Below are 26,665 nucleotides of genomic sequence, written 5' to 3' on the forward strand. Positions count from 1 at the left end.
TGTAGGCTGTCTCTTGTTGCACAAGTGCCTTGGTGAGCCTGTATGAGGAACTGCAGAGCTGCATCACTCAGTTTGCAGGACTCTCTGGGATCTGGAAAAGCAAGGTGTAGGCTAACTTCACAACAACCTTCAGATACTTCCACAGTATCAGCCAAAAAAGCAGGAGTTCAGCTTTGGATGCTTGCTCTGTGTGTACTCCTAAGTGCATTTGTGCTTTGTCTTCTGGAACAATCTAGTCTGGGACAGATTATGCTAGCTTCAGGTTATTAAATCTTTTTTTAATAAATTGAATGGTTTGAATCCTGGCTCAGACTAATTTGTGGGGTTTTCAAATGTAAATCCCCTTAAAAACAAACCAAAACATCTGCAAAAGGATGGAGGTTGAGCTGCAGCATTTTCCCAATGGATGAAAAGGCAGGCTGCTTCTCCAAGACTTTGTCTCAGCGCGGTTGTTTGGATTTGCAACTTGCTTGGCAGGTGAGTGTGGAGGGGATTTAAAAACAAGTTAAAGGAAGTAGATGTTGCAGCTTCCCTTTCCTTCCACAGCTGCAGCTCACGACCATGAGCACCAGGCCCTGGCCCTCACCCTGGATTTTGCTGGACGCTCGCTCATCCAAGAGAGGAGAGCGCTGAGCACGCTGCGCTCCAACAGGAGCGGTGACAAGTGACAGCCCTCAGGCTTGGCAGCTGGAGCCATGTGTGCTGTCACTCACTGATGTCACTCTGCTTTCCATCCTCCCACTGGAAGAACTATGGAACCAGACTTGCCAGCATCCATTCCCAAGGAAAGGAAAAATGGACAGTCTAAACTGGATGGAGGGAGAGAATGCAGAGGATTATTCTGCACTCAAGGAGCAACACTGACCCTCGCCTCACAGAGGCAAGAAGGGCAATGACCAAGAGAACTGGAAGAAGCAGCACTTTAAGGAAGTAATGCAGGTCCTTGGAACCAGGAGAAGGCAGTAATGCCATAGAGGGTCTTCTCCCGAGCCAGAGATGCCACTGAGATAATGGAAAAGAACACTGGCATTAGGTGTAGGCTAAAAGTAGAAAACAGTTTAGAGAGAGGAGCGATACAGGAATCAGGCAAAGTTCCTATGGCTCAGGAACAACTGGGAATGAAGCTGCTGAAGATGGAAAAGGCTTTCTCAAGAAGACTTATTTTTGGTGGGGAGTGTGGGGTAGATAGAAGGAAAGCATTATTTTCACAAGTCATCTTGGTTTACTTTCCAGTTCCTTTGCAATCTTTTTTAAGACTGCACACATTACTCACACCCTTCCTTCTGGACTGAACTTGGGCAACTTAGAGATTTCTGAATATTGTGAGATTTTCAGTGGCTTGCATGGAAACACAAGGCTGAGGGGGAGCAGAAGAGAAGACAGCAGTATAGCCACACAAGAGCTTGATTTCTACCTCCTGCTACTGCAGTCACACCGGGAGCAGGGCACCACACCACAAGCTGCTGAAGGTGAATGAAGGACAAAAATATGTGTTATCTTAAAAAGTGAGTCTCACAAAGAGAGTTACTGTCTTCTACCTTTATGTGGATTCCAAAGGCAGCAAGGTCTCCACGCAGACTGTCACAAGCCTCCAAGAGGGGCTTTCTCTCCTGCATTAACTGCTTCCTCTTTTCCTTCTGCTCCTGTTTGGATCCCTGAGCTCCTGCTGCACCCTCCACTGGCGCAGCGTCCGCTGCTTCGGGCAGAGCCAGCGCGTAATGCCGGACCTTGGAGCGGAACCTCACCAGCTCCTCAATGACATTGGACAGCACTGCAGACTTGTCTCCTCCCACAGCCACCTAGAAATCAAACAGATCTGAGATTAAAAAATCAACCCCATCTCCATAGCAATGTGAGGCTTTACCACCTCTCTTGGTTGTGCATCTTCCATATATTGGTAGGATTAAAATGGTAGGCACCATCTCACTAATGTTGGACAAAAAGTTACAGTGGAGTCACACTTGGAAGTAATTCAGCATCTTTCTGCACAAGAAAGCATTTACCTTGGAGCAGAGTGCTCTCACATGAACACAACACACAGCATAACCCAAGTGGGGAACTCATCTCCACAGGAAACCTTGGATATGCCAGAAATGTAGGTAACTTAAAAAGGGATCTGACAAGTTAATGTAAGAAAGGCCTGGCAACAGGAATCCAACACAGCAAGGGAAACCTAGCCACCAGCTCAGACAGCTCCCTGGCTGTAAAAGTCCAAAGACAGAGAATACATCAGCCCTTTACTCTGTCTTTGAGCTCCAGACCTCCTTTGGGAAACACAAACCAGGAAAAGTATGTATTTTGCCTTTAAATCCCCAGTCCATCCTATCCCCTCTCCTTTCATCTACAGAAACCCTTGGCAAATCCACAGAACTTTCATCTGATCCACATTACCCAAAGTTTCAGCCACTCAAAAAAACCTGACAGAAGCAGCAGCTACTGCACACAGGGTGTGGATATTTCCTGGCTGCAGCTGAGCCCCTTCCTCCCCTCAGCCACTTCCAAGCTTCCCTGGCCTCCTCTGGCTTGGCAGGAGTCTTGCTGGTCAATGCCTCAGGAAAGGAACAGACTCATTCATGCTCCAACAGCTGCCAGGATGGGAGCTTGGGAGGCAGCTGAAGAGGAAGGCCACTCCTCAGCACTGGCACAGCCGGGCTCCTGGTCTTGCTCTTGGCAGAGAGACCATCCCTGTTTCTCATTAGAGGCAAACTCCCAAGGGGAGGAAAAGGACAAGCCTCCAACAAACAAGAGAACCTCACTGCGGTGTTTTATCACTAGAACACGAGAGTGGGAGCACAAAGCACACCAAGGCCACGGGCAAAGCTCCTGGCAGCAACATCATCTGGGAGCAGAAGGGCTGTTTCCTGAAGGGCTGAGTAATTAAAGTCAGAAGGGTCTGGGTTTAGTCACCAAAAGCAGGATGGAAACGAAAGGGAGCAGAGCTTCAGGTCACAGACAAAAAAGAGGAGCAGGAGGAGGAAGTGAGGGGGCAGCTATTGAAGATAAGAGTGTGAATTGCAGTGAATTCCCCAAGCTTTCAAAACATGTAACATACTAAAGAAGAAGTTTATGAGATTGAAAAAGGTAATAAATCTAAGTGTCAGAAAAACTCCACAGTAACCTGTGGCAGGATAAATACTTAAATACACAAGGGAAAGCCATGATGATGGGAGCAATAAACATGCTTCTAGATACACCACTGAAAGAGTTCAAACCAGGCACCCACTGGAGTGAGAGCCTTCAAAAGAAGGAGCAGCTTTAGGAGATGAACCAGTCTGCCACACAAAACAGCCTCTCAGGGCTGATCTCAAATTTCTGGCCCTTGCTTACTCCACAGACTGGCCCCAGCTGCACCTGCAATACACTCAACACTCTGCACTCTTTGGGAGAGCAAAAGCTTCCCAGCTCTAAAACAGGCACAATGGTTTTCACTCATCACCTTTCCATATGGATCCATCTGACCTTTACCTCCCTGTGGATAAGATCTTCTCTTGCCAATGCAGAGAAAGAGACAGGCTCTCTTATTGTAATACAGCCACCAGACTGAGATGAGCCATTCCTTAGCATCCCCACTGATATTTCAGAAGCACAGGCAGCTACATTAGGCTGATTAGCTGAGATGAATCCCAGCCTAGGAGCAAGACAGACCCACAGACTACATGCAAACATCCAAATGAGGGGGCCCAACCACTGCTGCTTGTATCCTCTGCACTGTCAGCACAGCAGTGTCCAGGCCAGGCAGCCCTCTCACACACAGGGCAGCACCCACTGTGGTCAGGGACTGCTCCTGGCAAGCTGCATGCCTGGGGCTACCTGGCTAAGAGGCAAGAAAGGCTGGATGCTGAGCTGTTCTGGCTGGTCTCAGAGTCAGGGAACACCCCCTACACTATTTTATTTACTAAATTGTGGTAGCCCATGAACCTTTCTGATGAAGATTTTGACAGATTCGTTTACTGGAAGCTGAAAGAGCAGAGGAACAGAGCAGTCTGATGAGCTGCTCCTTTCTTCCTGCTTATCTCAGACCAGCATCTTCTGCTGATCCTCCTGCCACACAGAGAAAGGGACTAGCACAGCCTAAAACAAAGAAAAGCATTCAGATACTTGTTTCAGCAAAAATATAGGTGCAGCAGATGCCTGCATACAGACAGCCCAGAATCTGGAGGAATGACTTTGCCATCCAGCTAACAGTGTTTAGTATGCCACTAAAAATTAACATGCACACTACAGGCTGTGAGGAGTAACACACAGCCAAATCACATCCAGACACTGTTTTGAAAGAAATTTTGTGAGAAAATCCATGGAGGCAAACTAAAAAGCATTTACCACTACACTGCCTGATTTTCAAAGGATTAATAATGTTACATTTTCTTACTCTCTTGTCCCTCTCCCAAAAAATAACTGTTCTGTTTTTCAGAACAGTTTCTCTACAGAAAGTTTTCCACTACTTCGCATTCAGCTCCGTACCTGAGCAGGAGAGGAGCAAAGAACACCCTGCTATTCTCCAATACCTTGTGTCATTTTAAATGCTTCCATACATTGGGAATCACCCCCATATTGATGACTCTCTTTCCCAGTACTAGTACTAGGAAACTAGAACTAGTACTAGTTCAGTATTTTGCTTTGAGCTGTTCTCTCCTTTTGTTTCTCTCCCCATTCCTACCTTTCCAAGAACTAGTTATGTAAGGGCCCCATGCCCAGCTCATTGTCCTCCCCTCCCCACATCCCCCCCATGGCTCAAGGCAGAGCAGCCCCTTCCCCTGGCTTTCTGCAGAGGAGTGGGACCCCTCACAACTGCAAATATTCACACAGCTATCAAAGCCAGCCTGGATGCAACCATCAGGAAGAAGAGGAAAATCTGGGGAAAGCCAGACATATAACAGGATGATTTAAATGCCTCCAATGCTAACTTTTTCTTGTTTCATTCCTCAGTCTTTCATTTCCACAGCAAAACTGGTACAGAAGTCACATGGGAGCACCTCCAAGAACTAAAAAGCCCACATTTTGTTCCACCTGCTCATAGACTCTCCTAAAACATCACAGGAGAAAGTGCAAGCAGTGCAGAAAGGTTTACTAAAACCATAAATAACTTTGTTACATCTGATGCTTTCAGAAAGCACTCTATGAAACACAGGGGCTGCTACCATATCCTCAAACACATAGAAGAGATATTTCATTACCTGTCTTTCCTCAAAGGACATCCCAAGGGCACTGAAAAAGCCTTCAATATAGGAAATAATGCTTCCATACACAACAGAGCTTCTAGGAGATCCAGCATCCTGTTAAGAAAACACTCAAAAGAGATTGTCCAGTCAATACATATTGCAGAGCCCAGCAGCTCTCTGCAGCCTAGTCCACAAGGGAAAACTGCTACTAATTATAAAGATCTACCTCCATCAGGAACACCTGCCCAGATAAGCAATCTTACAGAGATACAAAAGCACCTCACAGCACAAAGGGAAGGGATTTAAGTAAGCAAGGGAAGGCAAGAGCTGATCACCAGCCTGTGCAGCAAGAAGAGATGTGAGAAGCTGCCACACATTACTCGTGTGCAGTAAATTAGAACTAAAAATAGCACTTCTGGGCATGAAAGGGCTGTGTGTATGGAAACAAAATAAAAAGAATAAAATCCCACATTCATAGACACCTATAATAGAAAAGATTAAAACTAAATTCTTTGAGTATCTTATTGATTTGATCCATGTGGAGACCACTTTGAGACAGTGTATGGCATTTTGTCATGCCCTGGCAGCACCAGCAATCAGCAGCAGCAGCAGCAATAAAATAAGAATTAAATGACAGACTGAGGAGCAATTTAAGGGACTAACCCTTGCCTAAAAAATAAGAGTGATGACATGCACAAGCAGATCAGCAGCTGGTACTGGATTTTATCTGACATCTTCACTAAGGCCTGAGATAAGCTGTAGTCTAAAATGTATAGGAAGGTCTGAACTGGGAGGAGCTGGAGCAGCCACTGGGAGAAAGGAACAGGAGTGTGCCATCTAAGGTAGGAAATGCTTAGCAGGAAGGCTAGAGGGAGGAATAAGTAGTTATGTGGATTTACTCACAGTTCTTAAGGAACTTTACTACACGGATAATGAAGAGGGAACACTCCAGACAGCTGGGATGTACCCAGAAAAGCTCCACCACCTCAACCAGAAATCTGAGTCAGCTGCCCCACAAATATCCCATCTCATTCTCAACAAAATGACTGACAGGAGAAATTCAGGGGGAGCAAGCAGTGACTGACAATATGGGGGTAGCTGTATCTAGGAGTGGCAATGCCATTACAGATCCCTGCTGCAAACTGTTTCAGGTCAGGGATTCACTCAGATTGTAAAGATCATTCGTAATTATAAGGCTAAGGCTAATCTGTAAAGATTTGCTTATTTGTAAAGATAAGGCTAAGGACAAAATTGAAAGCCAATGCCAAAACAGGACCAGAGTGAGGCAAGATTCCTAAACCAACAGGCTAATTCTCTCTTAAAACCAGTTATTAGCACGTACACAACATTTCTTTCACTGCACAAACATGATGAACACGATGACAGCAGTACTCAAGGAGCACAGCAACAAGGCTGAGGTGCTCACTTGAGTGACAAAGGGAGCTGTTGGTAAATGGAGAACCCAGAAGTGCTTCAGACAGTGTTTATTGCTCGAGTCTTGTCCTTACCAGATTCTTTATTTGTGTCCGCATGAGAGATCTTAAAAGGGTCTTAATTTGCCAAAAGCCATGTGAAGACAGGCTCATGCTGATGCCAGTTACAGAAGACAGCAGAAGCCACTCAGTCCCCAGCACTGAACTCACCATCAAGACTGTCCAGTGCACCTGGGGCTGCTGGCCAAAGCCCCTGCAGCAACCACCTCACACCCTTCCCAGTTTAGCTTAATTTCTGTGCATGGGCATTAAGCAAAGAAGCAGGGTAAGAACAGAGAACCAGCACTAAAATTAGCAGCATGTCACAACAGCCTCAGGACTTCCAAAAGCCTTAGGTATAAATAATACAGGGTAGCAGGAAAGAAAAATCCTCTGGACACAACAGAGCACAAAACAATAGCCATGCACAATTCCTGTGATAGGGTCAGGACAAATGGGCTCCATTAAGGTCAAAAATTTATGGAGCTTTGTTTCTGCTGGTTTCTTATGTGAACAATAAACTAATCTGTCTGCATTAAGCAGTAGGACAGTGGACAGCTGTCATTTTCTGATCTCTGTATCCTAATGGGTTACCTTAGTAACAGCCTTAAGCTGTCTGTTGCCATGGTGAATGAGGTCCATAATTGCTGCAACAGCCCTGGAGGTGTCAAAGTCATCTGCAAACGCAGCCTTCACGGTTACTTTTGTGTTGGCTAGCCTTCAAGAAGAAAAGGTAACATTTAAGATAAGACAAACAAGATGCCAGCAGTACACTGAATTCATCAGCCATTCAGCCAGAAGGAGTCACTGAAAGGACACTGCCATCTCCTTCCCAGCTGTCCTGTGATGGGCAGTGCTGCACTCATCAGGGAGAATACATCTTTCTGCTGTGAAGGGAAAAATTTGATGCATGTCAAAATCCTAAGTGTTACAGCCATTCAATAAATATACATGGCTAATCCGAGGGGCCAACAACAACAGAGCAAAGTTTGCCTTAAATCATTTAAAAACAGAGGGAAAATGAGACTGATATTAAGCATATCAAAGATCTTACTGAGTTCTGGTTTTTTTCCAGCAGCCCATTAATCATGCTAGCGGCATGCTTCTCTTCCAAAGGCACATCACAGGCAGCTCTCCAGTGCCTGGCAAGAAAGCTGTCCTGGGGCTGGCCAAGAATCCTGCTGGCAGGATCCAACTCAGAACCAAGCACTGCCTCCTCATTTCCCAGGAGAGCCCAATGCCAGTCCCAAGGGATTGCACTCACCCTGGCCCAGGTGGAAAGGTCCAGTGGGACATTTGTGTAAGAGTGCCAAAAGCCAGCAGGCAACCAGCACAGATCACCACAGAACCAGCACCAGCAGCTGCAGCCACTTGGAGAGGGAGTTGAGGAGAGCAGCAGGGATAAATGCAGAGCTACAAACAGCTGCTGGCAGCGTGCTCCCACACCCAGCCAGGTGAACCAGAGCTTGACAGCACAGCCCCAAGGATGCCATTTCCCAAAAGAGCGCAAGGAGCAGGGGAACCTCAAGCTCTCCTAGCATCTCTGGGGCTCTTCTGAGCCTTATTTCACCTGTTTCTGTGGTTTTTTGCCTGGAATGCCTACCTCCCCTCAGATACTGGATGGCTGCTGCTCTAATTCATTCTTCCCAACACTTTTCCCTGCAAGCTTACCCCTCTCCGCTGAGTATCTAACACTTCACTAATTAAGAGCTTTGTTTCATTTTGGTTGTTTTTACACCTAGGAATACACAAGTTGTGCCCTCCCACACATCCCCTACTGATTATCCATTTCAACTTCCTCACACCTCTCAGCTTTATCTTGTACCAACAGATCTCCTGCAGCCCCCTGCTGAAGGATTTGCTTTTGCCAAATACCATAGTTAGTTAATGCAACTCCACTTTCCTGTAATGTGCTCCAGTGCCCCTTGCAACCCTCAATCAGTGCAGCCACAAGCTTTCCCAGCAGTGAGGTACCTGAGCCACAAGGAAGCTGCCTCTCACCTCTACAGCCCAGGCTGTCTCCCCTGTGACTGTGCAGCCCAGAGCTGCCTGCACTAACCTTACTTCAGGGCACTCAGTGCCCCTCCTACCCTGACTCCGTGCTCTGCTCTCAGCTTTGCATCCAGCACACAGCACATCTCAGTCCTGAAGATAATCTGGTTTTCATAATGGACTCCAAAGGATTCTCCTCACCATTGTCAGGGTCACAACAATTGTAATTGCTTCCTGCCCTGTGACATCCCTGCCCATGGCCAATCTCTCAGTAGCCCCTCCTCTCCTCTGCTGCACACCACAGTGCCAGCTAGCTTGATTACAAATCCAGGTGCCCAAGGTGTGTCACTCTCCAGTGATCCTCCTTCTTCTCCAGTTACCACAGCCCAGCTCAGTTTACAAACTGGGGACCCTCACAGTTGCCACAGCTTTGCCTCCTGCATTGCTCACGAAGGGCAAAGCCTGAGTTAGGACAGGCACACCAGAAAAGTAACACAGATCTTAAAACCACAGTGAACTGAGGATAGCAGACTAAGAGCAAAAACAGCTGGCTAGAAAGAGAATTTTTTCAAAAACCTGCCCTTGTTTTTTGGGCTGGGAGGGAGGACTGCTGCTTAGTCCTTCTTGTCCTGCTTTTTGAACAGGAGTTTGTCAGCCAACTACTGCTCACATAATCACAATCTTTTAAGATACAGGAAGTGCACTTACCTTTCCCACAATATGTCTTCTCTAACAGGGTCACACACCAGCTGTCCTTTTATATAAGCATTTGCATCTCTAATAAATGAGGAGATTGCCTGAAGAAGGTTCTTTGCATCTTCCATGCTCTCCTCACTAAATTCTACTGCTAAGAAAAAAGAAATCAAGGCATTATGATGGAGAGAATGTTGTCTGTCATACATAGGAACAGTATTTGGAGACAAAGGAGAAGTTTGTTATTATTTGTATAGCAAACTTCTCACAATTAATTGCACATTTAATTAAAAGCTCCATTCTTCATGCATACCAGGAGGATTAAATCAATATAAAAGACAATCACTACATATGACAAAGTATAACCTACTGGAACACTTATCAAACTGATTCAAAAAGTTGAATCTGGAAGTTTACTGAAGCAATCACTATTTAACTTTAATTTTTTTCCATTATTGAATCTCCCTGCAAAGTTATCAATCCAAAGCATTAGGATTTAATATACTTCTAAGTGTTCTAGTGATGGCAACATGCGCCTCTAATTTTGTGCCTATTCTAATTTAGGTAGACACAACCTGTATTTGGAGATGTCCAAAGAAGCCTAACCCTCACCACTGACTATTTAAAGGGCTGCTTCACCAACATCTAAAATCTAGATGAACCTAAAATTTGTGGTCTAGCTCCTGAACAATTCCCTCACAACATCAAAGCTAAACTGGAAATATTTTTGGAAGGTTTTCAATTTCCCTGTGTGTCTTCTTTTTACTTAGAGTTGTAGTTTAGTTAATAAAGTTTTTTTTATTTATTTCTAAGTGGGGGCCTGCTTTGCTTATTCCTGGTCACATCTCACAGCAGACACCAGGGAGCATATATTTTCATGGGGGCACTGGCATTGCACGAGTGTCAAACCATGACACCATACCACTCTGAGAAAGCTATCTTTAGAGAAAATACAAATTGCTTAAACTCATAAGGGCATGTCTAGGGTGGAGTTCATCACACTCACACATATCAAAGCCTCTTATGGCCCTTGAAAGAAAGATAAAATCTCAAGGTAAACGATTGCTTGCATCCACAGCTGAGCTCCACTTTACGAGATGCGCCATACAGGAACCCTACAGAGCTCCTCTTCCACCAGCCACAGTAACATCAGCCCTACCACTAACAAGGCATCCATGCACACAGACATCCCCACTGCATTCAGGGAGACCCTACCTCTGGCAGGCAATTCCCCTTTGGGAGCTTCCAGAGTCCGCTCCTGCTGGCAGGAGCTCAGCAGGCTCCCCTGGCCTTGCCTGCACCCTGTGAAGCGCAGGAGCCAGACCAGCTCACTGTCCCTTTTACTGGGAATTGCTATCAGTGACAGGCTTTTTTAAATTTGTACAGGAATGTGCAATTTTCTGTCGAAAAGCTTTTGGATCCCACACAGGAGAGCTCACCTGACTTTAGAGGAAGTTGTGTCCTTAGGACAGGCCTAAGTTTGAATGCACTCCTTCCCCCAGTATCACACCAGAGCCACGCATAGGCAGAGCAGTATTGCTTCACTGCTGTACACCTGACCTCAGCAATAAGGTACATCCAAACTACAGCTGCCAGCACACTCCTGGTATCATCAGTACTGAGCATCATCCATAGCTTCCACAGAAATCCCACCTCTGGGCCTGCCTGTGGTGCATCCAGCTGCTTTGTAGAATTACCCAGTGCTGCCCAGACAGACTCTTTAGAGCAGACAGTTCTACCAAGGGGACAGATGTAAGAGGGAAAAAGCAGCCAGATGTGAGACCCAATCTCATTTCCATTAGCCTAAATCCCAAGGAAGCCTAACTGTTTAAACAGACTTTATACAGGATTTACCCCAGTGTAACAAAGGTGTAAGTCTGGAGCTGTATTTGTCAGATTTTCCACTTGTGTATAATTAAAAATCTGCATTACTGCCTCATTAAATCAAGCTTTACTTGGTTTTCAAAAAGACCAATATACACATCTCTATAACACAGTGAGACACTGAGAGTGATCATTTATATACACTAGGACTACTCAACTGATTAACCTGGTTACAAGAATTCTGCTAGGAATACTTGATAAAAGTCTATCCTGATGAAACCTACTTTAGTTGAAGCCATTCTTCACCCCCAGTTCAGGGCATACTCCTAAACCACTGCCTGCAGGCACTGCAAACCCACAACACAGCACTGGTGCTATAAACCATTGTGCTCCCCACTCCTTTGTCACTGACAGCCCAGATAATCCCCACTGCCCCCAGAGCTCAGCTTCACCCCGAGCAGCTCTGCCCCACCACCAGAGAGGCAGAGGGGCAGATAAAGCAGAGGAACCTCATACAAAAATACATTATGGAAGGATGATAAAAGTCTCTTCTCTCTAACTTTTCTCCTCTTCCCCACAAGCAAGGCATGCAGCTTTATCCTCCCTCTGACAATGACCACCACAGGAAGGGACTCCACTCCCATGAAACACGTGCACCTCCCTGCACACACCCCTTTCAACCCTTGCCCCTCCAAGGCTGGGCAAGTGTGGAGTAAAATTTGTCTCTATTTGGGCCTGTTAGCACATACAGAGACAGGGGGGTAGCTCAGACAACAAAAAAGGCCCAATCCAAGCCAAAGAAAACACAGTTTCAAGCATGAGCCATTCCCAACTGTCAGCAGCTGCCCCCATCCACATGCCTACAAAGATCTTTTTAACAGATTCAATCCAATGTTTGTGGTACCACCTGACCCCCCAAACCTGGATTTTACAAAAGGCTTTCTTTGGCAGATCAGAATGGCAGGAACCATCACCCATGGGTCTAGGCTATAAAAACCTTTTAAGAAACAGGTCCTTGGGATCTCACTTCTAATAAAAATATGAGCAGACAGCAAGATGAGAAGGAGTGTAGTAAACTTATGTTTAGACCAAAGTGAATATTGACAGCAGGGACACAAGCTGACAGGCAGCACAGTGAATACCTGGCTCAGCAGAGACCAACTCTGGCTCTTTATGGGAAGCTAATAATGCACATGGCCTTGTAAGGTGGAGGTGGGAAGTGCAGACTTCTGAGCAACCTTTATCTGCCAACTGGCTTATACTCTGATAAGACATCACCATATCCTTTCATCAATGCCACCCACATGCACACAGGTAGCACTCTTTTTCTACCTCAGGGGGTGTTTATCCTAGAAGTAATGCAAAAAGCACAGGCTCAAAAGCAGCCAACTGACAGGGAGTGAAGAAAGCCTGCAGGCACCTCTCCACTGCAGGGCTCCAGTGCCATTCCTTGTCCTGAGGCAAGGCTGGAAACTACCAGACATTTAGCTCTTGCTCACATGACAAAAATGCATACATGATAGTGGTAGCAGGTGTTAGTCTTTCCTCTTGTTTTAAACACACATTTGCTCACAACTCCCAAGTGCCCCTAGTCAGGGAGACACCTAAGTGTACACAAGGAATTTCATCTCTTAAAAGAAGCAATCAGCCAAGTGTGCCACTGCCCTGCAGCATCACCCCAAAGCAGCCAAGCATGCCACCAATCCACTGCATGCCTGAACAGGATGCTGCTCTGCAGCAGACCTGCAAGTGAATGCACCCCTCTCATTCTCTGACAGTTCCAGGGGAGTTAATAACCACCTCTCTCTTTACTATCCCATGCTTTGAAATATTGCAATTACTCAATTCCTGATGCCTTCAACTGTCCTAGGAGAGGGAGGCTCCACCAGGAAGGTCACATGGGTGGCTCCTGCAAGGCAGTTAGCAGTATGAACAAGGAGAAAGACTTCTCAGTCCAACAACTGCACAACTATAAAGACTGAGAGCACACTGCACACTGACAAGCACGAGTAGCACCCCAGAGCCTTGGCCACACCAGCTCTCACAGTCACACTGCCACAGGTGCTTTACCCAAGGCAGGCAGAGGCCACTGGAACACCACAGCAGCTGCAGCACCATGCTTCACTATTCCCTTGCCATGCCAGGACAGCCAACAAGCCAGGTGACCCAGCAGTGGTTAAGGAGCTACCATCTGCTTTTGGCAGCTCCCAATAAACTGGCAGGAACACAGACATACAAAAACCTCTTTCAGCTCAAAGTAGCATCTACCTGCTGGAAACACTATGGGGTACACAGGGAAGCTGACAAAATCTCCCCACCAGCAGAGAGATCATCTGCCAGGCTAAGGTGTTCATTAGGTTATCATGTGCTGGTCTAAGTGAGCTGCACCGCACCACAGAACTGCCTGAACACTCAGGAACTCCACAGGACAAAAATGGTAACACAGCAGGCAGATGAAAATTATTAGCCAGCCCTCATCATACCCTCTACAGGAATATAAGCCACAGCTCTATCTAGATATGTCTCCAAAAACAGCTGATCGTGACTGCAATGCAAGTAACTTCAACAGAAGCAAATCAGAGACACAGGTAATTCATTAATTAAAAGTGCAATTAACTACGAGTCACAACTAACTGCAGCTCAAGAAGGTATTTAAATGAATGGTTATGTACTGTGCTCAATAAAGACCATTTTCTAACTGTGAGCCAAAGAGCAGCCCCACAGAGCACCACCAAACCCTTTCCACCCACTGCATTCGGGAAGCGCAGGGATCCGCACGGGGAGCTCGCTCTGGAGCTAGGAAAGGCATGGGGAAAGCTGGGAAAGGTGAGGGGAAAGCTGGGAAAGGCGTGGGGAAAGCTGGGAAAGGTGAGGGGAAAGCTGGGAAAGGCGTGGGGAAAGCTGGGAAAGGCGTGGGGAAAGCTGGGAAAGGCATAGGGAAAGCCAGGCACACCTCAGCAGGGAAGGGGCTGCTCCTTACCTGAACTGTGGGGAAAGCCATGCACACCTCAGCAGGGAAGGGCTGCTCCTTACCTGAGCTGTATCTGCCACGCAAACAAAACATTCTGAATTGGTCTGATGAACATTTCTTCAGGAAATCCTAAACTCCATGCACAAAAAGACAGCTTTAGCATATCAATTTCTTCAGGAAATTTCTTTCACCCCCTTGCTTTTCAAACTAGCATGACAAGTAATGCATCTTTGCAATTTAAGACAGGCATAAAATCTTTCAACTCTAACACTGCTTTAAAACCTAAACTAAATAAAATTCAATTCCATATAAGATTACAAGATATAAATATACACACAATGTCCAATATAAGACTGAAAATTACTTTGCAAGTACAATCAAACATACACTGTAAAAACACCTTTACAAACAAAATCCAAAATGAAATGATCAGACTAAGATTGGGCTATAATCTTATACAGAGGAAAGCTCCTGAGTTTTGCAAACTTTACAAAAAAAAAAGATTTATTGAAAAAGAAGTGTGCTTTTTCTGCAGGACTAGAATATGAAGAAACACAGGGAGTGAACAAAGATAAATCCCAGCACTATAAAAAGAGTTATCTGTGGTAATTATGAAGCCTAATAAACTCCACTCTAATATTAATCTAGCTTTACAAATAATTTACTCCAGTAAACTACTCGTATTACTAGTAGTACAATTAATGTATATTAATAGCATAATGAGCTATTTAAATCTTTGGAAGGTACACTAATAAAACATTCAATCACCTCCAACCCTGCTCTCAGCAAGGCTGGACACTGTGGTAGATTGACTGTGACTATTGCACTTCTGCTTTTTTTTTTTTAATTTGCAATTTTTTTAATTTGCAAACTGGTGAGGATCACTGAAGTGCCACAAAAAATCAAAAATAATAAGACAGTACAAGTGAGAAAATATGGAAAGTGTTATTTGCTTAAACCTCGCATTTTGAAATAGTCTTCTGGTACAAGACTAAACCAGCCTGAACAGCAGAAAAGCATCAGCAATGTGCTGTCTCTCAAGTGAAAATAGAAATAATTGAGGCAATGACAATCAAGAAACAGTGGTACTGATTGTTTTGGGGGGTGTTTGTTTGTTCTGGGTTTTTAAAATAAACTGGATATAAATCAGTGTACCCCATATGCCCAGCAGCATTACACTAATATACAGAGGTAGAACAATATGAGTACAGTACAGAAATAAATTCAAATTTGGTAAAGGACCATCCAAACTAGAAAAAACAACTCTGCATTTCCTTTAAAACAGAGAACAGATGAAGAATCACAGCTCTTTGAAAGCAGCTTGCTTGGCCCTGTGTTATCACAATCTCTTTGATTTTTGGGGTCAGAATTAAATTTTTTTAATTAATTAATTTTTAATTAATTTATTTTTTAAAATTAGCTATTAAAAAAAGGAAAGAAAAAACTGGAGTAGGGTACAAGGTGAGGGAAACAGGGCAGCTAGATGCAGAGGATGCTGGGCTGCTGTGCCCAGGTGACAGCCTGGGATGCAGGTGGCAACTGGCTGGACCAAGGGAAGATCCTGGACAGACCCCCCCTCTTTTGGCACGGGCATAAAACCTTCCATGTAGGGCTTAACTTTCAAGGTGCAAGGCAGCTGTACAGGAAAAAATTGTTCCACTGGATTGAAAATCACTTCTCAGGAAAGACTAATACTTGTTTACTCATGTGTAAGGGCAGACATGAAAAGCAGAGACCTACAAGGAAAGAAACACAGGCCGGAAATATTTGTTTCCTCAACACAAGCTGTGCCATCATGGGGGACATGGAGAAGAACATTTTTATATGCTGCTTTTAACTCCAAGCACTGCAGTTGTGGTCATTTCTCCACCCTGTCCACAACATCTGCTGAGACATGAGATTTCTGTGAAAATTGTGAGCTCCAGGGAAACAGGGCTTAACTGTACCCAGACAGCATCAGAAGACTTAGGAATAAAGCAGCTCATATTGAACTTCATTTTAAAGGGATTTTAATTAATTTTTCCAAGAGGGCAAAGGGGAACACGTATGCCAAAGCAGTTTCCCAAGTTTTGTCTAAAGGAAGGAAATCACCCTATTCCAGCAGTAGGCATCAGCCATCATGGGAGCCACCCTAGCACAGCTGGAGCACACACAGCTGGCAGAGAAACCCTGCTCTGGGCCACACCAAAAACCTGGGGACACAGGGAAATATCACACAGTCATGTGGTTCATGGGTATCAAAAGGCAAAGCTTCTGTGCCTCAGCAAGGTCACTATATAAAGGGTAATGGGAGAGACTGCTGCAACAGTGTGGTTCAGGATATCCAGCAGCTTCCTGACAAAACACTGATACTCTGTCCCATTTCACCTAAAGAAGGACTAGGAAAAACATCCATTCTTTTCCAAGTCCATGTTTTTTCAAAGCATTATTAAGGACAGCCTGATGAGAACCCATCACTACAGAACAGAATCATTCAGGTTGGAAAAGACCCCTGAGACTGTCAAGTCCAACCACAAATGTACAGTGCAGGATTCTGGTACTGGGCACAAACTCTGCTCCTACAAACACTCTGAGCTCAGCAAGATCCATTGTTATAAGCAAACCATGAATCTGAACAGGAATCCTACCTCCAGATCCACAATAACAGATACATAGTACCAGAGAAACACTGCAGCACAAGCACACACTCCAAAGCTTCCTCAAAAGAGGGCTGTGATTAATATTTACATATTACAAACCTACAAAATTGCTTCAATTCAAACAAAGAAATTACCTTAATCGTTATGTAGTTTTTTAATGACTTTGACATTTTTTCTTGACTTCCTTTAACATGCAAGTGCCCTATAGTAAAAAAAAAGGAATTAATCAGGATAAACAAGTGTGCTTCTGAATAGGGAGCAAATGAGAAAGACTGCACTGAGACACTGTAAATGTTGGAGGCAGCATATGCTATGATGGATACATGCCAAACACTTCAATGTAACGGGGAACATTTTTCAAAAGCTTTGCCTACAGTCCTGCACATGTCTCCATTCTCAAAACTTCCACTGAGTGAATTTTAAAACATAGCCATTTAAAACATAAAAAAAAACAACATCCCACCACCACCATGAGTGTCCCTGCTCAGAACTGACAATAAACTGATAAAAACAAGCAAGGAAATAGTTTCAGTCTTCACAAGTACCTTACCTGTTACTCTTGACTTCTCAGAGGTATTTTAAGAAATATTTTCCAGTGATCTAGCACTTCTGTACTTATTACTTGCCGGTGGCTGTTAACGTTATTTTTTTACCCCAAAGTTTTAAAGCACTGGTTCAAAATATCTTAAATGCAAAATGAATTTTCTGCAGATTCTCAACTTCTCCAGACTTGTGAGACAGAAAAAGCAGGGTGAGGGAGTGATGCATCTACAATACCTAATTTGAATTAGTTTATTTTGAAGTGTGACCTCTGAGCACTGCTAGAACATTGAATAGTCACACAGATCACTGCTTTGCAGGGCTGAAGCACAGGAAAAAGGTAGTAACACTGAATTTAAAAGAGAATGTAGAGCTTGGCTTTAGGACTGAAAGCTCTGTCAAAGAAAGACAGGAGAGGCATAGCCTGAGGTTGCCTGCTTCCAGGTCTCATCCATGTGAGCCACAGCAGCACCACTGATGGAAAACACCAATTATTCACAGCACCAGAGAGATGGCAAACATGCTGCCACTGAAAGACTACTCAGCATCACTTCAGAAATGTTGTTAAAAGCCTTAAATAGGCTTCTCCTAATGAAAGAGTAATTCTGTAAGTTACCAAACACCCACAACTATATGAGATTTTAGGCACTTCTGTGACCTGCAGCATCTAGCACTTAATCATACTTTGAGGCAGATTTTTGAGCATAAGTTTCTCTTGCTCTGTAATACCCTACCAGCACTGCATTCTTTCACATTTGGCACCCCAGTGCTACTAGTGCCTCAGAGTGCAAGGACAACGTATGATTGTGCTCCTGCTTTTATGAGTGGTGACAGAAGTGACATTTCTTGCTCAGCAACCCATACAACTGTCTGCATTTTGTGCTACTCACCGCACAGAGCTGCTTTGCAGGCTTGCCTGAAACCCTCTTGCTTCCACAAGTAGATAAAATCCCCATTACACTCATCTGGATATGAAAACAACAAGCTCAGGCCTGACAACTGGACCTGAAAAGATCATCTATTCACTTCTCAGCTATTTCTGACAATGATTCAAAGCAACAGGAACTCACCATGTGAAGTCCTATCCTAACCACCTCAAAATTTAATTTTGTACAACATACTCTATGGAGAGAAGGAATGAATCAAAAAATCCATGGATGCAGAACCAACTACAGCAGCTACCCATGATAAAAAACCTTGCTTTCACTGTCTGTCCTGTCTGCTTGCAGGTGAGGCCACTTTCACCACTGCATCATTAAACTTAGGACACTCAAAAAGCACATTCAAGCTGTCAGACACAGCTGGACACCTGCAGCTCTTGGAACTCAAGTAAAACCCACAGCCAAAATTCTCCTGGGAGAAGGGGAAAAGCTGGCTAAGATTACTTTCTCTCTTTTGCAAAGGTGCCTAAATACTGACTTAATTAACTTCAGGCAGACAAGCCTAAAATAGTTGGACTGTGTTTTCCTAAAAATGTACCAGTAACATCTGAATTTGAATTAATATTCCTCTTCCAAGAGTTTCAGTGCTTAGAATGATTTCATTCAAGAACACAAAATACAAGGATTTTCATAACTTTGGTTTGGCGCTCTTCCCAGAGTACAAGTAGTCTAAAAATAAAGTCCTTATAAGATTTATCCCCAGTGCAGGGATTTTCTTCCTCCAATGGGGACTGCTCCTCCAATTCTGAGCTGCTAAAATTCTGAAGTCTGTTAGCAGAATAAATTGTTTCTGAAGCTGATTCATTTGCCCTAAATAATTCACACTATCATCGTCCAGCAACTCTTTCTGACTTAATGAATGTAATCTGTCAGCTCCTAGAGAACTTCAGTGTAAAAATTGCCCTTGGAATTAAGTTCTCCCTTTACTTCTTTTTTTTTTTATTGACTCTTCTTTATTTAGCTGCTATCAAAAAATATTTCCCCTACAGATTCAGTTCCAAGTTTGAAAAGCCAGATTCACTGGTTTGTCAACAGAAGGCTCCCCTTGGCAGTAACCAGTGCATCGCAATGGAAATGCGGAGGGGATTCCAAAGCACCTTGGGAGCAAAGCACACCCTGGAGGATGCACCAGCCTCTGGACAATTGCTATTGATTTACAACAGGCTCTACACTGGGAACTGAACTAGAATTCAATATTCATCCCATACAGTACAAATATATAAAAATGAAAGTTCATGTAATTCCCAGAGTGCACCACAGGCTTAACTCCGCAGCTTTTCTATTCAGAGAAGCAGCTTCAAGAGTTCAGAGACATCCTGCCCAAAATACTAATCAGCAAAAGAGAGGCTGTAGACTTGAATCTGACTTTCTGTTGACTTCAGCTGTCCATCCAGAACCACCACGAGTGCAACAGGAAGAACAAATGCCAAGGTCTCCATCAATGGGAACAGCACTAGAGCCATCAGTGACGTAGTTCAAAGCACTGTACAAGCACAAACCTCACTGAATGAAGCACTTTTATGCAGAGGGAGCAAAGAGCAGTTCTACATAATGGCAGGCAGTGTAACGTGTTCTCACAGCATGAAATGCCAAACTTAAAAAACCCAAACTATTGTATTTGCACAGGCTCTCAAGTGATCAATATTTTACTTACCAGAATGCAGAAAGTAATTCCCCCACTGCTCACACTGATGATACACCTCACACTGTGCAATTTCATTTTCATGATGAGGAAATGCAAGATCTATTCCACCGGTATGGATGTCCAGCTGCTTTCCAAACACTGCACTGTAACAATATTTTCCTGATCAGTAAGTAGAGCACCACAGAAGCTTTTTGTAAAAAGAAATGCAGATAAAAATAAGATGAAACAACATATATTTAAGCGTACAACTTAGTAACTGCAGTTTTAGAACAAGATTTTACATATACCTTGGATACCAAAACTGCAGCAGAACTTGTACAGACAGGACCCATATCTGTTCACAATTACTTTTCCTTACTAGAAGCAATTCCTTAAAGGACAGCAAGCAGGACGTCTCCTTTCCTTGTTCTGCTACAGTTTCAGTATCAGACAGGTGCCTTTATGTGCACACCTAACAACTTATTTCTATAAATTTGGTATTACTCTTCCTTATCTTGTACCTTTTCTGTAAGAATTCAAACAATAGTGTGTGCAATCAGGTCAAGCTGGGCAGGTTAGCAACTTTATTTTACCTGTTAAACAAAGTTTACACTTACAGCCTCATAGGAATGTGAGTCAACCTTAATTGCTCAGAAACCAGAAGTGCTCAAGCAGGGAAAGATGCAAGGCCTACAGACACACAGGCAAACAAACAGGCCTCCCATATGTCACCTTAACAAGGTGCTCCTGGTAGCTGGCTAAACATTAATACTTTGGTCCCTTTTTGAGACAGAACACCCTGCTAACACTGTACCACATGATGGCTTTGCAGAAGCTGTTGGGGCACAGGAGGAAAAGACAAGGAGGAGAAGAGAGAAGGAAGAAAGAGCAGCTGTCACCATTTCCCAAGTTCATCGTTCTCTGCTCCTGCCTGCTTCAAAACCAGCTAAAGCACAAATCTTCCCAGGACTGACCCTCACCTTCCCTTGTGCCACCTACAGAGGAGCAATTCCCGTTTCCTCCAACAAAACCATTAAGAGCTGGAGAGAGGTGACAGATGGATCTGCCAAATGCACAGGGACAGGAGGAGCCACCCACCTCACCCCAAGGGAAAACGAGAAGAGAATGACAGACCTGAGGGGATCAAAGCAGGGGATTCCCTCCTCCAGGGTGGCTCTAGAGACCAGAGACTCCTCATTCAAAGACTTAGCAAAATTAATTCACCTAACATAAAGTGCTTTGAGATACTTGGCAAAACAGACAGCTAAGTAAGTATTGCTTAAAAATGGGCCTTCAGCAGCTGACTGGGACAACAAATTGTTTTAGGCCACTTACCAAGGGAAGCTCTCCATTTTTCACAGTCCAAGATTACTACAATCATGCTCTCAGTGGGTCTTTTATTTATGTGGCAGGAGCCTCATCCAGCCTCAGTAAAACACATTTTTACAGAAAGAAATGCAGACTATAAACAGCACTGCATTAGCAGACAAGCCATGTTGAAACTGGCATTTCTTATCTGTGCACTACTGTCAGAGGTTGTACATTAAACACAGCATGATTTTGTGCACTTTGATTGCTTTAAGAGCTGCCTCACTATGCTGAAACTATTTACAGACAGAAAATCACCCTTATGAACACTTTTCACAAGCAGGTGGAAAAGACTAACAATCCCAGGTGCACCAGAAAAGCATATGAAAGAAAAACCTAAGGCAGCTGGTTCCACCTTCTTTCAGCTTTAGCTGAAAATTTAAGCTGAACAAGGTCAGATCTAAACTATTTCTTATTAGCTTCCAAAAAAAGATCTGAGACTAATGCAAAACTAAGTACACTATCAATCTTCCAGGAGAGAAGACTCTTTCTCCTGTGGTGAAAATGAAACTTTAAATTAAGAGCAAATTACATCAAACCAACTGCAAGCAAAACACTACTCAGCAAGAATGCTGAATAACACTTAGATTATGAGCACGAACATCCACAGCTGCTGTTAAGGTAAGGCCAGCAAGATCTCACAGATCAAGCTGTAATCCCACACCCCGTCCTCCTGACACCTACATCCTGAATTAGGTCTGATGGAGACTGCTAGAAGTGGAAGGGAAGCAATGAAAGAGGAACCATAACTTTCACCACACCTTTGGTTACTCAGCTCAAGCTAAAAGACTGCTAATGGACTGTGTGATCCCGTGTGCTGTATTTTAAACACCAAGTCTGACTCTAGAGAAGATGCCAAAACATGGAGACAGCTGTGACAGTAAGGTGAAGCAGAGTTTATCTGGGCCACATGTGACATCCCAAGTTAATGGTCACACATTAAAACCAGTGCTACCTACTGTCAGAAAACAATTTCAGTACTGCTGCTACCATTGTACTGTGACTGAAAATGAAAAAGAGCATTAGATTTATCAAAACCCAAGAAATCTGACCTTGATATTGTGGAACATTCAATGTGCCATCCAGGCCGTCCTTTTCCCCAGGGAGAATTCCAAGATAGCTCCTGAGGCTTGGCAGCCTTCCACAGGGCAAAATCTTTACCATGTCGTTTGTCAGAATCAGCTGGCAAGAAGAAGTGATTTGTTAATGGGATATGTCTCAAAGAAAAAAAATGACCAAATGAAAGCAAGAGGAAATGTGTATTTAGTGAACTACTCTGATTTTAATCCCCTTCAATCAACTTCTTTTCACTACAACTTCCCTCTCTTCCCCCTCACATAGAGGAAAATTGAAATATTGAAATATTGAAATAGATTTCGACAAGCTACAAAGATGGATTCAAGATTCCTTAATATATCCTATCCTATCAGTCCTTTTATCCTTCCCCAGTTTGCCTTATTTTTCATTCATTTAGTTACATATCAGCCAGTTTCCCCAGGACAAATTGACTGCACTACAGCAGAAAAGGTAATAAAACCAAACCAAACCACACATAAAAACAAACAAACAAAAACCCCCACTATTTTTTTCTCTGGGACACAATTACTTTGTGTTTTAGATTTTATAAAACAAAGTGCACAGATGTAAGAATCAAAACTCTTCTTGGACAGCAGCAATTTTTCACTACTTTTCACTAGTTTTCACCAATGGGTTCTCTACAAAGGTTTTCTCACAGCTATATTTGTTCTTTCTTTCACTACATTGCCAAGGATGCAGTTGTTTTTTCTACAATACTCCAGGAATGTTCATCTCTGCTGACTCCCAACCTCCAGTCAAACACCTCCAGTCAAACCCCTGGCAGGAGCCAGAGAACAGGGCTCTGGACTCTGGACTTTGTTCCTGACAAATACAGGACCTCACTTTTAGAATCATACAACTCAAAAATTCCTAAGAACTAAAGATACAGAAATATAAACCTAGTGCTATCCACTGAATCTTTGCCTGGGCTCTTTCACTACACTGCCAAGTTCTGAGTGACCAGTATCTGCTGACTCCAACCCTTTTCTGCTCTTTTTTGAGTATACTGCTACAAAAGACCACTCTTCAACTTCTCAGTTGTAAGTAAAACCAGAGTCAAAATCTTTAGAAATAAGAATGTACTTAAGTTGTGGCTAGAGGGGAAGCAGCGTAAAACACATGATCAATCACAGCTGAGGCTGGAAGGCACATCTGGGGACAGTCTAACCCAACCCCCTGCTCAGAGCAGAAGCAGCTACAGCAGGCTGCCCAGGATGGTGTCCAGTTAGGCTTTGACTGAGGATAGAGACTCCACAAACTCTGAGCAACATGGTTTGTGTTAACCATCCTCAGGGTAAAAAGGATTTTTCTTGGTTTTAAATGAAATTTCCTGAATTTCAAGTTGTGATCAGTGCCTCTTGTCCCATCACCAAGCACCACAGAGAAAAGCCTGGCTCCATCTGCTCTACTCCATCAGTATGAGTACACATGGGCAGGATTCCCCTGAGCCTTCTCTTCTCCAGGCTCAGTGGTCCAGCTCTGTCTGCTTTTCCTCATATGAAAGATGCTCCAGTATTTGGAGATGAAAGATGCTCCTCCATCATTATTGTGGCCCTTTGCTGGCTTTTCCCGCTGCTGTTCTGGGAGCCAGCACCAGCCCTGCACTCCAGGCAGTCTCACCTGTGCTGAGCAGAGAAGGATCACCTCCACTGAGCTGCTGGCAATGCTCCTCCTCCCTGTGCAGCCCAGGAGGAGCTGGTTCCCTGCACTCAGTAATTACCTCTAAATCACTGTTGACAAGATGCATTCCCTCTGTAAGCTGTAACGCTGAGACAACTCCAGAGCAGAACTGTGAGAAGTTCTGGCTGCACCTGAGCATCAGCCTCCAAGGCATTTTCAGCAATTACAAACAGATTTTTTTAAATGATGAAATACTGAACTTTAGATTGCAAACGGATGCAGGAGACCTGAAACAAATTCTCTGACACAGAGACCTGATCAGACCCTTACTACTCTGCTGAACAGAGGTTCAGCAACCCTGCAAAGCAGGAACTGGAGCAAAATCTCCACAGCCCAGGGTACAGGCCTGCTCTAGCACAGCCTATGAAGAGATTGCTCACCCTCACACAGAGGCTGCTCAGCCCAGTGACAAGTAATGAAGGAAGCAATTCATCCAGTTAACCTCAGAGCAGTGCAACTGCCCCAACAAGAACAAGGTAGGTGAGGTTTCCCTGTGTTTTCCCTTGAGTACCTCACTGCTGGCTACTGCAACAGCAAGAACACCACCCCACTGTGAAGTTTCTATGTATCACTGCCAAGTATTTAATTAAAATTGCTTAAGAATCCTAATTGTTCTAAGCTGCCAGAACAAAGGTATAGAGGGAAGGACAAAAGAAAGAAGAAAAACCAAGTTTCCTCCTGCACTGGCAACAGTGAGCACCTCAAAAAATAACTACAAAAGCACCGTAATCCTAATTAACCAGAAACTTAGCTATACGCAATGGGTCAGAAAACTGTTTCAGACTGTCAAATGGAAGTCTGCACATAGATGCAAAATGTATTCAAACAATGCATTAACACAAACAAGCTCATGCCACAAACTCACCTGCTTCATCTTGGACATCAGGGTTAATAGCAGTTAACACTCCGTATCTTTTTCCCCAGGACTTAACATCAAAATAAACATTACCTAATACAAAAGAAATGTTTAGTTGCATAGCAAAGATGGAGCACATTGATGAGAACTTGATAACATTTCCCTGAAAGCAAAGAAAAAGTGCTCTTCCACTCCCATTTGAAATTCTGATTTAGAAATTCAGAAATATGGCAAAAGCAGTAGCAGATGTTTCCACACTATCCAGTTTTTCAGTAACCTCTGTGTACATGCTCACTCTGCCCACAGCATAACTTTGAATTCTGGGGATCTCCCAGGTTCTTTCTTGCCAATGCAAAATCAGCAATCCCCTCCCCTACTGCAGCTCAAGCTACACCTAGTCCAGTTACAATGCACTTGAATTCTTCTACAACCACCAGCTCTGCTAAAAAAAGAAATCCACACATTTTGCTTTGCAGACACATCTTTTACAGCACATAGGACATACACAGCTCCTCTTCAGAGGTTCCCCCAGCTTTCTTATAGAAACCAGGCCAGGATTTCCCCAAGGAGTTTAGACAGCAGTTTATTACCGTAAACAATTATAATAAATAATGAGCTACATTTAACTTAGAAATTGAGTAATAGTTGTTCTACCCACTCCTGTCATCACAAACAACTCACTCACACCCTGTTAAGTAACAGAAGGAAAGCCTGGCACAAGGTATCTCATCTGATTCCAAAATAGGATTACTAAGAGCAATGACTTCCTATACATGTGCTGAACAAGGAGTTACCTTGCTCAGAGTCTTACCTTGCGAGGTTGCATAAGCTTGTCCACTGGAAATTATTGTTTTTATAAAGGAAATTATTTGAGGAATATTGTCAGTCACCCTCATATATACCGTAGGAGGAAGGACCTTAAAGAAAGAGTAACATTGCATTAACACACTGCCAATGAGTTCCTTCACTCTAGAAAACAAAAAAAAAAGAACATTCTCCTCAATTTTATCTTTAAAAAACATTGCAAGTATCATAAAAATTCATAAGCAGTATTTAAGATAATACACACACAGAAAAAATATTTGAGGGTGGCAAAGAAAAACCCCGATTTTCCCAGTGGCTCCCTCTTTGCTTCTAACAGGGAGACAAGAAGCAAAGTCACTTGAAATCAATGAAAGAAGATTTTGTGTTTCCTGTGCTTTCAATCGGGCTGTTTCTGCATTACAGTAGTATCTGTGAATCAAGGATCTACTGAATATGGAAAAAAACTGTTCCAAAGTTTCACTTGGTCATTCCAAAGCTCAGAATTGCTTCTCCCCATATCTCCTTACTCAAAAGGTGTGTAATATCATTCCAGAGGAATGATAAAGTAAATCAGCACTCAGTTTCCAAGCAACAAATTTATTTTTTCAGAGCAAACTCTCAAAACCAGATTCTTTACCAAAAATAATTGCTTAGAAATACTCTTAAATTTAGAATCTTGAGTGTTTGTACCTTTAAGGCAGTCATATCTTGTTTAAAGTCTTCTTCATAAATACGAGCAAGAGCCACTGGTGATATATTCATCTGAAAAAAAGAGAAGCAGATTAGCAAATCATAAGTCAGAGTAATGATATAAAATATGGCAATCTTTTCTCAGACAGCTAATAGCTAATTGGAAGACTTAGAGAGCCCCCAAGGTAAAGAGTCAGACAGGCTTATTAATCTAACATTGACAGGGAGGAGATATAAATTACAAATAACTTAGAAGTAGTATTTCATTTATGCTTAATTTACAAAATATTAATATATCTCTTTTAAGAGAAAGCAACCAAAGACTAAAATAATAA

At 43.5% G+C, this 26,665-nt stretch overlaps 1 protein-coding gene across 3 annotated transcripts in view; it reads right to left on the reverse strand.

The window, feature by feature from the left end:
* The window catches only part of CARS2 (cysteinyl-tRNA synthetase 2, mitochondrial), a 34,804-nt gene that overhangs the window by 1,373 nt on the left and 6,766 nt on the right, over positions 1 to 26,665 (reverse strand). The window contains exons 4-14 of one of the 3 annotated variants that reach the window (XM_031056215.1): positions 26,331 to 26,402; positions 25,648 to 25,753; positions 24,846 to 24,929; positions 22,276 to 22,405; positions 19,886 to 20,019; positions 16,885 to 16,952; positions 14,174 to 14,240; positions 9,332 to 9,467; positions 7,226 to 7,349; positions 5,175 to 5,273; positions 1,539 to 1,799 (exon numbers count right to left, since the gene is read on the reverse strand). In XM_031056215.1, coding sequence (XP_030912075.1) covers positions 1,539 to 1,799; positions 5,175 to 5,273; positions 7,226 to 7,349; positions 9,332 to 9,467; positions 14,174 to 14,240; positions 16,885 to 16,952; positions 19,886 to 20,019; positions 22,276 to 22,405; positions 24,846 to 24,929; positions 25,648 to 25,753; positions 26,331 to 26,402 — 1,281 coding nt within the window. Of the gene's footprint in view, positions 1 to 1,538; positions 1,800 to 5,174; positions 5,274 to 7,225; positions 7,350 to 9,331; positions 9,471 to 14,173; positions 14,241 to 16,884; positions 16,953 to 19,885; positions 20,020 to 22,275; positions 22,406 to 24,845; positions 24,930 to 25,647; positions 25,754 to 26,330; positions 26,403 to 26,665 lie in introns of all 3 variants that reach the window. The other 2 variants (XM_014306624.2, XM_031056216.1) reach the window with 2 other exon arrangements.

Source organism: Geospiza fortis, unplaced genomic scaffold, assembly GCF_000277835.1.
Source record: "Geospiza fortis unplaced genomic scaffold, GeoFor_1.0 scaffold192, whole genome shotgun sequence".
Lineage (NCBI taxonomy): Eukaryota > Metazoa > Chordata > Aves > Passeriformes > Thraupidae > Geospiza > Geospiza fortis.